Raw genomic sequence first — 13,828 nt, forward strand, 5'->3', positions numbered from 1 at the left:
TGCTCTTTCGCAACTGTGAAATGCACAGAACACTTCCGTGCATGCACTGAAACACGGAAGTATGCACTTCCAGGTTTGCCGCGTTCACAACCCAGATAGCCGCAACATGAACCTAATGCAACTAGAGGTATGACTGTACTTTAAAACAATCCATAGGCTTGCAGCCAGATTTATTCTGATTTATTCTGATGTAAATCCATTCATTAAAAATCATTTTACTGGGTCCCTCAAATAAAGCATACATATACCATTAAAGTTGGCGCTGTGGTTAAACCACTGAGCCTAGGGCTTGCTGATCAGAAGGTCGGCAGTTTGAATCCCTGTGATGGGGTGAGCTCCCGTTGCTTGGTCCCAGCTCCTGCCAACCTAGCAGTTCGAAAGCACGTCAAAATGCAAGTAGATAAATAGGAACCGCTACAGCGGGAAGGTAAACGGCATTTCCATGTGCTGCTCTGGTTCGCCAGAAGCGGCTTTGTCATGCTGGCCACATGACCTGGAAGCTGTACGCCGGCTCCCTCAGCCACTAATGCGAGATGAGCGCACAACCCCAGAGTCGGTCACGACTGGACCTAATGGTCAGGGGTCCCTTTACCCTTTACCATTAAAGTACTAGCCTCCATTGTACCTACTTTCTCCAAAGGAACACAGACCCTGGGTGAGTGCTTGGAATTCCCCTGGACTCTTGCTATTGCTTGGCAGAGAGTGGGGCCTGTGTGTGCGTTGTTGGCCCCTGTGTGTGTTGTTGGCATCCACAAATGTTATTGAAAAGCATAGAAATTACCCCATAATGTCCTCTTTATGGGGTCATTTCCTTAAAAAAAAATCAGCAACTTTGACTGCCCCCCCCCCCAAGTTCCTGGCTACGCCCATGGGGCTTGCTCCCAACCTTTCTAACAGTACAGGTGAAACTCGGAAAATTAGACTATTGTTGAAAAGTGCATTTATTTCAGTAATGCAACTTAAAAGGTGAAACCAATATATGAGATTGTTGTTGTTTAGTCGTTTAGTCGTGTCCGACTCTTCGTGACCCCATGGACCATAGCACGCCAGGCATATAAAATATATGATAGATGCATGATATGCAAAGCAAGATATGTCAAGCCTTTATTTGTTGTAATTGTAATTATTTGTTGTTAGGAGAGTCAATTATAAATTGAATGTAATTAATGAAATGTAATAGTGATGTTTATTTTTGTATTATTGTAACTATTGTTTTATTACTGTGGAATTTCCAAAAGAAAGCATTTGTAAAAAATTATAAGAAAAAGAAAAAATAATAAGTTGCATTACTGAAATAAATGCACTTTTCGACGATATTCTAATCTTCCGAGTTTCACCTGTATGTGAAACCTATAAACTTGCTCACCTAACGGCTTACTAAAAGAAAAAGGGGAATTTCGGCGTTTAAGCCTGGCTGTAACGTAGAAGTTCCCTTCATTTCATAGCCTACACTGACTGGCTCTGGCTGCTCGACGACGGAAATGCACCCGGCACAAGCTCAGAGGCACTCTTTTTATTACTTTCCACGCTCTGAGTCTGAAACCTGGCATTCAAAGCCCAGAGCGGAGCGTGCCACAATCCAAGCGCTGCTGTGCGAGAACCAGGAAAGGCGCTTCTAAATCACGCAGCAGCTAGGCAGCAATCGCACACGTGCGCTCAGCCTTGCCCTCACTAGAAACCGCCTCAGTGCCAGGTCATAGATGTCCGATGCTGTGCCTGAAATTTAGCCTCCCCACCCCACCCCCCTACCCGTCCGCTCATATCACGGCAGGGCTGGCTCTTGCAGTTTGTCGCCTGCGGCCCGACTTCATGCTGCCAAAGGGACGGAGGGAATTCCTCATTACGGCTGCGAAACGTGATTGTTTTGTTCAGGCAGCTCGCGGGACAGACCCAGGCGGGTGGGGACTTCCCGGGGAAGGAAGGAAGCATCAGACAGCAGCAGCAGCAGCCGGGGAGCAACGTGGGTTGGAAGAGGCAGTGTGTGTGTTGGTGTGTTTGCGCCTAGTTGGTGGCTTGCACTCTTAACCCCGGGCGCTCTTCGCATGCACTTAAATCCAGCCCAGGGTGTTGTGCAACATGAAAGTAGTGGCTTTAATCAGGTAAAAAAGAACGTTGTGTGTGTGTGTGTGTGTGTAAGGGCTGCCCTCACAATGGACTGCAAAGTTTCTACATAAGGGAGAAGTGCTGGAGCCGCATATAGCGCGGTGGTGGCTGGCGGAGTGAAGTAAGGGGGCAAGCTAAGATCAGCCTCCTATGATCCGTTTCCCCTCCCACCACCACCTTTCTGTTTGTAATCAGCAATTTCCTTTCTACCCCCTCTCAGCCCGTCTGACCTCACGCTTCCTGCTTTGCTTTGCTCTCTCCGGAGTCGACTGGCTGATTTTGAACCGTGCAGCATTTGCGGGTCATCTCTGCAGCATATGCTCCCTGGGGTTTTGTTTTTTGCTTCCCCTTTCAGCCCTGTGCATAGTGGGGGCAAGGACAACTTTTTCTGTGTGGGTTAATATAGAAGGTGCTGAGGTTTTCTTATAGCCATCTGTTTGATCTTGCACAGTGTCCTAAGAACAATAAGAGCATGCAGGATCAGGTCATTCCCCCCCCCCCCGTCCAGCTCACATTGGCCACCCAGATGTCCACCTCACCCCTTGCTTCTCTGTGGGTAGGGTTACGTAGGAAGTCGTGGGTTATGTTTATGCTATGTCCTACACCAGGCATAGGCAACCTTGGCTCTCCAGATGTTTTGGAACTACAACTCCCATGATCCCTAGCTAACAGGGCCAGTGGTCAGGGATCATGGGAGTTGTAGTTCCAAAACATCTGGAGAGCCAAGGTTGCCTATGCCTGTCCTACACCATACCTTTAAGGAGATTTGAAACATTCTTTCCCTCAAAAAATCCTGGGCACTGTAGTTTACCACTCACAGTTACTACTGTATTCCTAACAACCCTTAAAAAGTTACAGTGTCCAGAATACTTTGAAGGAAATAATGTGTTTTGAATGTGTTTTAAGGGTATAGTGTGAACACAGCATGGCAACATTTACAAAGGGAAAGAGATGGAGCTGGCCTTGGAAACACCTGTTTTTGCAGGGATTTGTTCTCAAACTTGAAGAGGCTGAGCTATTTCTAAATGTATTGGGTGTTTTGTGCCTTCCTGAATCTTGTAAACCTCAGGGAATGTGCTTGCTCAGCTCACAAGTTCATAGTGCTTAGCCCTCCGGCCAAGTTACCACAGACCTGGGGACCACTTATCACAAACAGAAACACACACACATGTATATTTTCTCCCCGACTCATGTCCACCATACTGTCTGTACACTTTAATCACCAGCTTGAGGTAAATGGGCCTGCAGGTGGCCGCCATTTCATTCATCTATTAGTGAAGGTGGCTACCAACACTTTGCAGAATTTTGCACTTTGGCTGATTAGTGGTTTATCATCAATAATAAGTGCACAAAAGTTCCTGCTCTAGCTGCTGTCCTGCAGTCTCATAGGATGCATATATGTCTGCTTCCTTTAGTTTGAGAAGTAAGCTAAAATGTTGGAAGTTTTGCATGCATGTGTAAACACATTAAAAGGCCAAGGGGAGCAGTTGCCCATTGTCAGCTTACTCAGGCATTTGAAGGCCAGGAGTCCAAGGAGGGCCTTGTTACATGCTTTGATTTGCTTGAAGGGGTTTCATGCACAAACCACCTGTGTTTCACATTAGTTAGTAATTTTCTTCTGCAACTTGACTCCTCCCTCTTGCGGAATTTCTCTGTGGGTACATTGATGCCTGGTTTCATACAAATGAACAAACCCTTGAAATGGGACGTAAAGACAGATCGTCACCTTCAGTAAATCGTGGTGATTTGGGGCTTTTGTGGGAAAGTGGGTCTGTGTTCTGTATTTATTGATAAAGTGGGTTGCTTGTGTGTGAGAAGGTTTCCGGCAGGAAAATATTGGGATGTCAAAAATGAACCCTGCTGCTTCCAATCGAAAGTCATTTCTGGCTGTGGGTGGGACAGGCACATATACCAGAGTAGCATGCTGGTAATGCTCTGACCGGGGACTGGGTAGTAGTGGTTAATATGGTTGACTGAAGGAAGCCATCTTAGCAGCAACATGTAGCCCAGCTCAGGTACCCAGGGAGATGGTAGAAGAACACAATCTGTGACTTTTAAAAATATATACATTATTTCTACAGTATATGCACTTAGACCAGGGGCAGTCAACCTTTTTATACCTACCGCCCACTAATGCATGATGGTAAAATTTCCTTACCTCCCACCAGTGCTAGATGGAAGGATTCAGCTTGTGCCGTAGAACCCCCTACCGCCCACCTAGAATCCTGAAACGCCCACTAGTGGGCGGTAGGGACCCGGTTGACAACCCCTGACTTAGACAGTAAATCTACAATTCTGTGAACTGCTGTTTGTGTTAATAACCTGCTCTTGAATTCAGTGGGACCAATCCTATACTTACTTGTTTAGGTGTAAATCCATTCAACTCAATGGGACATACTTCTGAATAGACATGTACAGGACTGTGCTTTAAGTATATTTGTACAGTTTTCTTGTTTGGGGGTTTGCACTTTAGATGTGCTTACTTTTCTTTAAAGAGCACAGTCATATTAATGCTCTGAGAAGTAATAGCAAATGGAGCATCTTTTTTTAAAGCCAGGGAAATTACCTGTAAAGAATCAAGCATTTGTGCATCACAAGTACTTTGGCGTTTAGTAGCTTTCATTCCATCTAATGTCCTTAGCAGCTAAATTGTCTCTGATGGCAGTCTTGCACCCACACAACGTTGCTTTGCATTTGAGATTCACCCTATGTGAAGTCACTGAAAACGGGGGTTTAAGTGCTTTTAAAGCTTGTTGCTTTGCTTGCAGTAAATTATCTTATGCTCATGGTTTGTTTTTAATAACTTCACTCAAGCAGAATGGCACAACGCTGGCTCATTTTTGTATAAAGCTCAAGTCTGCAAAATCTGAGACATTTTATTCTTCATACCAATCTTACTCTTTTTTATGAACATTTTTCACACTAGCAATTACAGACCCAATTGGGCACTGAGTCAGAGAAATATAAAATGCATATTTGTGCACAGAGACAAGCTTGTGACCTGGCTGCAGAGTATATATATTTTTAAAGGATCCATGTAGGTTTAGCTCAGATAATTAGCATTATAAGCCCAAGAGTCCCTATGTTGCAAACACTGGTTGGGATCCAAAGTTCTGTGATGCTTTTCTGTGCAATTGGAACTTTGATCTCCCCATTTATTCTGTGTGGAAATCATTGTGCACAGGGGGCCTTGTGTGAAGTTAAAGAAATGAGGCCTTCCCTCTATGTGTAGAACACTAACTGGATATCAAGTGTGTATTCAGCAAGTGATGGGTTGGGGTACAAATACTTACAAGCCAAATTATATACGTGCTACTTTTAACTTTCTTAAGGATTTCTGAAAAGAAGTAAAAATAAATAAATCCCCCAGTAGACATTTTCTCATCTGTATATTTTATCATTTTGAAATGACACTTGAAATCATTGCAGAGCTGTTTTTATACAACTGGTTCTTTTTTTCCAGTGGTGGGAAAGACAGCTGTTACAATATGATGCATTGTGTTGCTGCTGGACACCAGATTGTTGCCTTAGCCAATCTAAGACCTGCTGAAAACAAAGGTGAGAATTTCACATTTCCTTTATGGTAGGTAACCCTCAAACTCTACCACCCTACTCACTGTGCTGGAGGACTAGTGTTGAATCTCTACCGGTACATCTCTGAATGATTTGTGCTAGACTGGCAATGATTTCTGACTCCCAGATGTTTAATAATAGCAGCAAATAATGATTTTGCTGCTGATAACAATAACAATAACAATAACAACAACAACAACAACAATAATAATAATTTATTATTCATACCCCGCCCATCTGGCTGGGTTTCCCCAGCCACTCTGGGTGGCTTCCAACTGCATATTAAAAACAGTACAGCATCAAATGTTAAAAACTTCCCTAAACAGGGCCGCCTTCAGTTGTCTTCTAAATGTAAAATAGTTGCTTATTGCCTTGACATCTGCTGGGAGGGCGTTCCACAGGGCGGGTGTCACTACCGAGAAGGCCCTCTTTCTGGTTCCCTGTAACCTCACTTCTCGCAATGAGGGAACCGCCAGAAGGCCCTCGGTGCTGGATTTCAGTGTCCGGGCTGAATGATAGGGGTGGAGACGCTCCTTCAGGTATACAGGACAGAGGCCGTTTAGGGCTTTAAAGGTCAGTACCAACACTTTGAATTGTGCTCGGAAACTTACTGGGAGCCAGTGTAGATCTCTCAGGACCGGTGTTATGTGGTCCCAGCGGCCACTCCCAGTCACTAGTCTAGCTGCCGCATTCTGGATTAATGGCAGTTTCTGGGTCACCTTCAAAGGTAGCCCCACATAAGCGCATTGCAGTAGTCCAAGCGGGAGATAACCAGAGCATGCACCACTCTGGCGAGACAGTCTGCGGGCAGGTAGGGTCTCAGCCTGCATACCAGGTGGAGCTGGTAGACAGCCGCCCTGGACACAGAATTGACCTGTGCCTCCATGGACAGTTGTGGGTCCAAAATGACTCCCAGGCTGCGCTCCTGCTTTTTCAGGGGCACAGTTACCCCATTCAGGACCAGGGAGTCCTCCACACCTGCCTGCCTCTCGTCCCCCAAAAACAGTACTTCTGTCTTGTCCGGATTCAACCTCAATCTGATAGCCGCCATCCATCCTCCAACCACCTCCAGGCACTCACACAGGACCTTCACTGCCTTCACTGGTTCTGATTTAAAAGAGAGGTAGAGCTGGGGGTCATCTGCATACTGCTGACCTAAATTATGCTGAAATGAAGAATGCTTGGCATACACAGGAGTTGCATTTTTTGTGTGGAAGGACTATGAGCTCTGTTCAGTTCTGATACACAAAATGAATTTCTGGGCTCGCAATTCTCTAATTCTAAAGCCTTCTTCAGGCATTCTTCAAAGTTATAATGCACAAAAAAAGGGAGTGGGGATGAGTGCCTAGCTCTGTCCCTTGTTGCCATTCTGGGTTGTCTTCCATGATTTGGAGGCTGGGAGTATCTCTTGATTTCTTTTAAGACAGGTTAGCTGTAGTCTTATTCTATTACTGGATAATGGGTTATTTTATGGAGTTGTCATTTGCAGCTTTTTAGGGCTTTGGCTTTTTAAAGAATTGCATGGATTAGACCTAACAACACAAAGTAGAAGCTGATTGCTCTGTGTATGCATATAGACTCGATGTACTTTACTGTACTTTACTATTTATGTCGCAACATTTATCTACCATTTGACGGTAATAAAACATCAAAAGTGATTTATAACATCTCGAAGCTGCTATGTGAGAGACACAGATGATTGTTTACAAAGCCAGTTTTGTTTTGTGTTGTTGCTACATGGTTGTTTCTGCCCCTGTGACATTATCACTTTTATTTCCTGTTGGGATAGCGGTGGAAATACGTAAGTAGCAACCCACGAGACATGAAACTGCTGTTCCCATGGTGACTTGGGGGGCAAAACACTTGTTGGAAAATTGCACAAAGCTGGAGAATAAAGTAATTCCCATCCACGTACAAAAGTGGTCAGGTTGATTCATCCATAACTTCATCTGCACAAAACATTTAAAACATTATTATAACGTTTTAAACAGTCATGGTTCCCCCCAAATAATTCTGGGGACTGTAGTTTTTTTTTTTAGTGTGATGAGAATTTTAGCCCTATGTGGGAAATAGGGGTCTCCTAACAGCTCTCAGCTGTTCCCAGGATTCTTTGGGGCAAGACTTGACTGATTGAAATGGTATGATACTGTTTAAAATGTATAGTGCAGATGGGTTCTATTTGAAACAAAACTGGAGGGCAGGCTCTTCTTCCTTATTATTTCATATTGTAAATATTAGCTAATACAGCGTTACTTTTGTCTGTCTTCCAGAAGGGACTGATGAGCTGGACAGCTACATGTATCAAACGGTGGGGCACCATGCTATAGAGTTATATGCAGAAGCCATGGGCTTGCCACTTTATCGTCGCACTATTAAGGGCACCAGTGTGGAAACTGGCAAAGTATATACCAGATGTGAAGGTGATGAGGTTGAAGATCTTTATAAACTTCTGGAACTTGTTAAGGTAGGTTGTGTGAGAATTCCTAAAGCTAAAAATAAAGAAATGTTCAATATAGCTAGGCTGTAGGCCCGAGGCCTGTAGTCACCACTCCTGTATTCCTCTACTGTATATTTTTTGCTCTACATGCCGTTTCCTATAGAGAATAAACTTAGATGAAATGGGTCTTAATTTATAGCTTATTCTGCACTTTATTGTTGCTTCCTGACTTCAGGCTAAAGACCCCATTATAGTAGTAAAACTGATTTATGCTAAGAAGTACAAAAGAGAAACATAAGAAGAATTGTATGCTCCTTGTGATTCAATGTCTTCCAGGTTTTACACTGCTGATATATTATGTTTTGTTGCTTCCAATTTCTAAGGTTTCGTATCTTTTGTTTCTGTGCTCAACTGTAGGGAACACGTCTTCTCCGGGAATAAGCCAATGAATTTTAAAGCAAAATCAAAGAGGAAGGAATTTATTATTTATATTGTGTTCCTTACTCGGAGCCTTACATAGTACTTTTTCAATTGCAGTTTTGTTATTGGTGATATTCTGAATTATTAGTGGCATTTTCACCTAGGTTTTTTTTTAAGTAGCAAGCATAAATAGAATATATTGGCCTTGTTTGAATGTTATGATAGCCATGGTTTATTGTTACAGGCGTGAGCAACATCAAACCTTGGGCTCATGCGCTCCCTTCTCTGGTGCCATGAAGAGGAGCTAGGAAGCTGTTGCTTCCATTCTAGACTCTACTAGCCAAAATGAAATGCTAATGCAGGGACGAGGAACACGTAACCCAACTCCTACCATCCCCAACCAGCATGGCCAGTGGCAGTGGACAATGGAAACTGTAGTCACACAACATCTGGAAAGCCACACATTCCCACACCTTTGTTTTAATGCCCAAACGGTGGTTAGCCTTAAGTTACTATGGTTGGTTGGGGCAAGTTAGCTTCATGCCAGTCTTTATCAAACTGGCCTTTTTCAGCTAACCAGCAAAGCTCCTAGAAAAATGGGGTTTCCTACTAACATAATGAACAGAATATGTCTCTGAGCAGATTTCTTGGCGCCGTCCACTCTCTGAATGGGGAAGCTATGCTGACATGTGAAACAAAAATAAAATTATTTTCTGTCTTACAGTTTTGTTTTTAGCTCTACCGTGATTTGAATTAAGATAGTTACACTGTGGTCTGGATAAAAGGAGTTTATTTTAGAAGGTGCTGTTATGTTATGTTTGTAGGGCTGTGTTGTGAATTTTCTGTGGTGTTGCTGGATCTGAAGGCAGCTCTGTTTAGGGAAGTTTTTAATGACTGGTGTTTTAATGTATTTTTAATCTTTTGTTGGAGTGGCTGGGGAAACCCAGCCAGGTGGGCAGGTAGAAATAATTCCACTGTATTGCACTGGTGATACAGCAGAGGATGAATTCCAAGCAGGATGCTGCTTGTTGTTGCTCTGTAAGAGAAATTCTGCTACTTTGTAGAAAATCTTTATTGGTCAGAATAATAGCAATCCTTGTGTTTCTAAACTTGGATTTCCTTTGCAGGACAATAGCTTGTTTGAGCTCCACTCAGCTAAGAAAAATCAGTGATGGGTCTCAGCAGAATATTTTTAGTATGCCCACAGGTTCAAGGAAATACAGTGTACTATAAGGATTTCTGCTTGCACAATGGGACTTTCCTCTCCCTCCTATGCATGCCCTGTGTCTTCCCTGAATCTTCTCCAAAGGGTTGGGGGAATCCCTAGAAGAACAGACTTTCTAAGGGGAAGTAGGGGGAAGGGGGGGGGTTACATTCTGCAGTGCAGGCTGGAATCCTTGCGCTGATGGAATGTTCACTTAGCCCTAGGTTGGATTCCACAGATCCTAGTCGAACTGTAAAATAATTGGTTCCAAGAGGGGCCTGAAAAAGAAATTTGAATTACTTCTTAGTGTGAAAGGGAAAAGCTTGCAGTGGTTCTGAGGAAGTGGCTTTCAAACTGCTTTTGGTAGCCCTGGACTTTATTAGCGTTCTTCAGTAAGGAGATCAGTGGGGAATAAACTTAGGAAGATGGCTTGGCCATCAGTACCAGTCTTCCTCTGCAATGTGCTGGTGTAGGACAGGGTTGGGTGAACTTTCAGGTTGCTTGGGAGCAAAGGTGAAGTCTAGTAGGCCTGTACAATGTTCCATCTGAATCGACAGAAGTTTCATGGCAGAAGGTCAATGGGGAAAGGGTTCATTGAATAAGCAAGTTTTAAAAATTATTGTCCTTAGGATAGGACATAAATTTCAAACCCTTCTCCAGGAGGATCAAGTTCTGTGTGACCAGTAACTCAGAAATCTTTGTAGTAATCCAATAGACTAGTGGTCCCCAAACATTTTCACTCCATGGACCACTTGAAAATTACTGAGGATTGTGGAGGACCACCTAACAAAAATTTTCTGCCCATTGTAGCAGTTGTACTGTGCAGTGCTAGATGCAATTTTTGTTGACCACCCTCATTATACTTTCCATCATGCTTACAATTTTTAAGTTCAAAATAGAATAGTTGCTTTGGAAGACGATGCCCCGTTTCTCCGAAAATAAGACGTAGCCATAAAATAAGCCGTAGCAGGATTTTTAAGTATTCAAGGAATATAAGTCATACCCCGAAAATAAGACATAGTGATAGGCACAGCAGCAATGCCAGCCGCGGCAGGAGGAGGAGAAAAAAAAAGACATCCCCTGTAAATAAGCCATAGTCTTGTTGTTTTTTAAGGGAAAATAAATATAAGATGGTGTCTTATTTTTGGAGAAACACAGGAATTAATCAGTCATCTGAACAACATGACCAGTCCAATGAAGTTGTTGTTGAAGAACCATTGCTTCAACACTGGTGATCTTTGCTTCTTCCAGTACACTGGCATTAGTTCGTCTATCTTCCCAAGTGTTGCATACAATTTTTTGGAGACACGGTTGATTGAATCTTTCAAGGAGTTGGAGGTGGTGTTTATAAGTGGTCCATGTTTTACACACGTATAGTAATCATAGCTGCCAAGTTTCCCGTATTCCCCGGGAAACCCCCGTTTTTCCAGCTGTTCCCAGCCGAAAAACGAATTCTACTTACTCTACTTACGAATGTTTCTACTTACGAATGGAGCTCCGGCCGCCATCTTGGATGCGGTTTAGATAGGATTTTTTCTACTTACGAATTTTTGGATAGGGTTGCTTCGACTTACAATATTTTCCTCCCAATGCATTCTTATGGGATTCGACTTACAATTTTTTTCGACTTACGAATGTGCGTTCGGAACGCATTAAATTCGTAAGTAGAGGTACCACTGTACTTCAATCGGGAGAAAGCTGCACTAACAGAGCCCAGGTGATGCTGGATTTTGGCATCAATGTTGGCTCTTGTGGAAAGATAACTGCCCAGGTAGGAGAAGTGATTGACACTTTCCAATGTTACACCATTGAGTTGGATTTGTGGCGCTGCAGAAGGGTTGTTTTGTGCTTGTTGGTACAGCACTTTGGTTGTTTTTTTTTTTGATGTTGAACAATAGGCCAGGCTTTTCATAAACTTCTACAAAGATATTTAGTATTTAGTGTGCACACACTATGTTGTCATCAACATACTGAAGCTCTATGATGGAAGTTACAGAAAAACCTTAGTAAAGTAAGGGAAGGTTCTCTGCTTTGTATTTAATGCTGAGCCAAGTTTCTTTGAAAGAGAAGGTTAAAACAGGAAAGGGATGAGGAAGCACATGAGTCTAACACATCTGTTGCTCTTGTGGATGCCTCTGTATGTAGCGCTAAACTGTTAGAGCTGTGCTCAAGCACAGCTAATATTTCAATCCCTGACCAGTTTGGCTCTTGTTGGCAAGATTCTGCTTCTACTAGTGGAAAACTTTTATAACTGTTTTTTGTTTACTCTGCTTGTTTTTTGTTGAGGTATCTGTCTCTCTGCACTGCTAGTGTAGCACCACAATTGTGGTAATACACAGCAGCCATAGTTCTTGGTATATTCATTTTAACTTCCTCAATGCACAGCACATTGAGGATCAAGTTGTAAGAAGTGTAAAAGAGAACATGTTATTGATAGATTTAATTAAATGATTAGTGACAGGACAAAGTTTCTTTTTCAATTTTCTCCAGACAGCATGGACTGAATACTTTGCTATTATCTTGAGAATAACAGTCAGTTATGACATAAATTAATGCTAATGTTATATCTTGACAACTCCTGCTTTGGAAGTTTGTGCAAGATATTTATAACTATGGTAGAAAGAGATGTTATCAAGTTGTCTTGGACTAAATAAGTGAGGTGTTTTTTTTTTTTTGCTCTGAACAGATATTAATTTCACTTCAAGAAAATTTAAATATATAAATATATGGAATCAATTGCATTAATGATAGACATTCTATAACTGTGCTTTTACAGCTGAATTCATTTAAAACAGTTCTAAAATTGTACTTGAAATCTTGCATATGCCAATAAATAATTGGGTAATTTATAGGAAAGAAGAATGTAGGAGTTATCCATGTTAGGTTTTTTATTCGCATGGGAAAAGGATGAAGGCCCTGATCCAGTTCTTGCTGCGGATAACTAGTTGCATGTATTAATTGGCGACAGGGGATGACGATATTGCACCCCAGTGTACCTCAAAAGATTCCTGTGTGTTAATCTCCCATTTCTGGTTTGGGGTATGGGTATTTTTTGTTAACTGTAATATATTTTTGAGTGTTTGTCACAAAAGGGCAATGTAATATACTGGAATCAAATTAAATATTTTGAAGGCATACGCAAGGACACACTGAATGTTGTTTAACCTCCCTGAGATAAAATCCCTCTTTCATTTTGGTGATTGTAAATCTATATTCTGTTCATTTTGTTGAAATAGTAATAATTATTAAAGAATTATTAAAAGAAAAGAAGGATGTAAAGCAGGGGTCCCCAGACTTACTGGGCTTCGGGCCGGTGCCCGCCGCGCCGACCGCACGGCGGGCCGGAGGGTAGGGGAGTGCGCGCGCAGCGGGGCGGAGGGCGGGGGAGTGCGCGCCTGTGCGCATGCGCACACAAACACGGTCGGAAAAAATCGCCGAAAATCGCTTGTGCGCATGCGTATGGGCCTCCCCCGACCCGGAAGTGCATCGGAAATGACCTCTTCTGGGTCGGGAGAGGCCCATACGCATGCGCACAAAGGATTTTCGGCGATTTTTTGCCAATTTTGAAGATCGTCGCGGGCCGGATTGGGAGGCCAATTGGGCCGCATCCGGCCCGGGGGCCGTAGTTTGGGGACCCTGATGTAAAGTTTTTAGAAGCAGCATTATTTTGACACCCCTTTGAAAACAAGATCAGTTACTGAAGTAGGGCTCTTTTGGACATCATCATTATGGGTTGCTAAACCATGGCCTAGCTGGAAAGGAACGAAAGTGTACTGGCTGTAGTTAGCTTAAACTATAGTCTCCTGTTATGGAATTGCTCAGGGTTTGAAACATCGGACTAATGCTTTTTGCAGGAGCCAAACATTCTATATTATATTATAAAACATGGTTTATTTCCATGAAATAATGCTTTGATATAATGCAGACTAGTTCTTTTTTGAGTTGTACACCACTTACTGAACTGTATATAGTAATAGGAGCTAGTGAAGAGAATATGTTTTAATGACTATACTTCTGAATAAAACATCTTACAATTTGAATATTTTGTGTACTGGAAAATAACCTTCCAAAGTATTGTTACCTATTTAAAT

General features: G+C 42.6%; 1 protein-coding gene across 2 annotated transcripts in view; it reads left to right on the forward strand.

The window, feature by feature from the left end:
• Window positions 1–1,930: 1,930 nt before the first annotated feature.
• The window catches only part of DPH6 (diphthamine biosynthesis 6), a 233,007-nt gene continuing 221,109 nt past the window's right edge, over window positions 1,931–13,828 (forward strand). Inside the window, exons 1-3 of one of the 2 annotated variants that reach the window (XM_088671286.1) lie at window positions 1,931–1,960; window positions 5,567–5,661; window positions 7,947–8,140. In XM_088671286.1, coding sequence (XP_088527412.1) covers window positions 5,592–5,661; window positions 7,947–8,140 — 264 coding nt within the window. In that variant the 5' untranslated portion in view covers window positions 1,931–1,960; window positions 5,567–5,591. Of the gene's footprint in view, window positions 2,100–5,566; window positions 5,662–7,946; window positions 8,141–13,828 lie in introns of both variants that reach the window. The other variant, XM_035110376.3, reaches the window with a different exon arrangement.

Source organism: Zootoca vivipara, chromosome 1 (assembly GCF_965207765.1).
Source record: "Zootoca vivipara chromosome 1, rZooViv2.hap1.1, whole genome shotgun sequence".
Classification (NCBI taxonomy): Eukaryota; Metazoa; Chordata; class Lepidosauria; order Squamata; family Lacertidae; genus Zootoca; species Zootoca vivipara.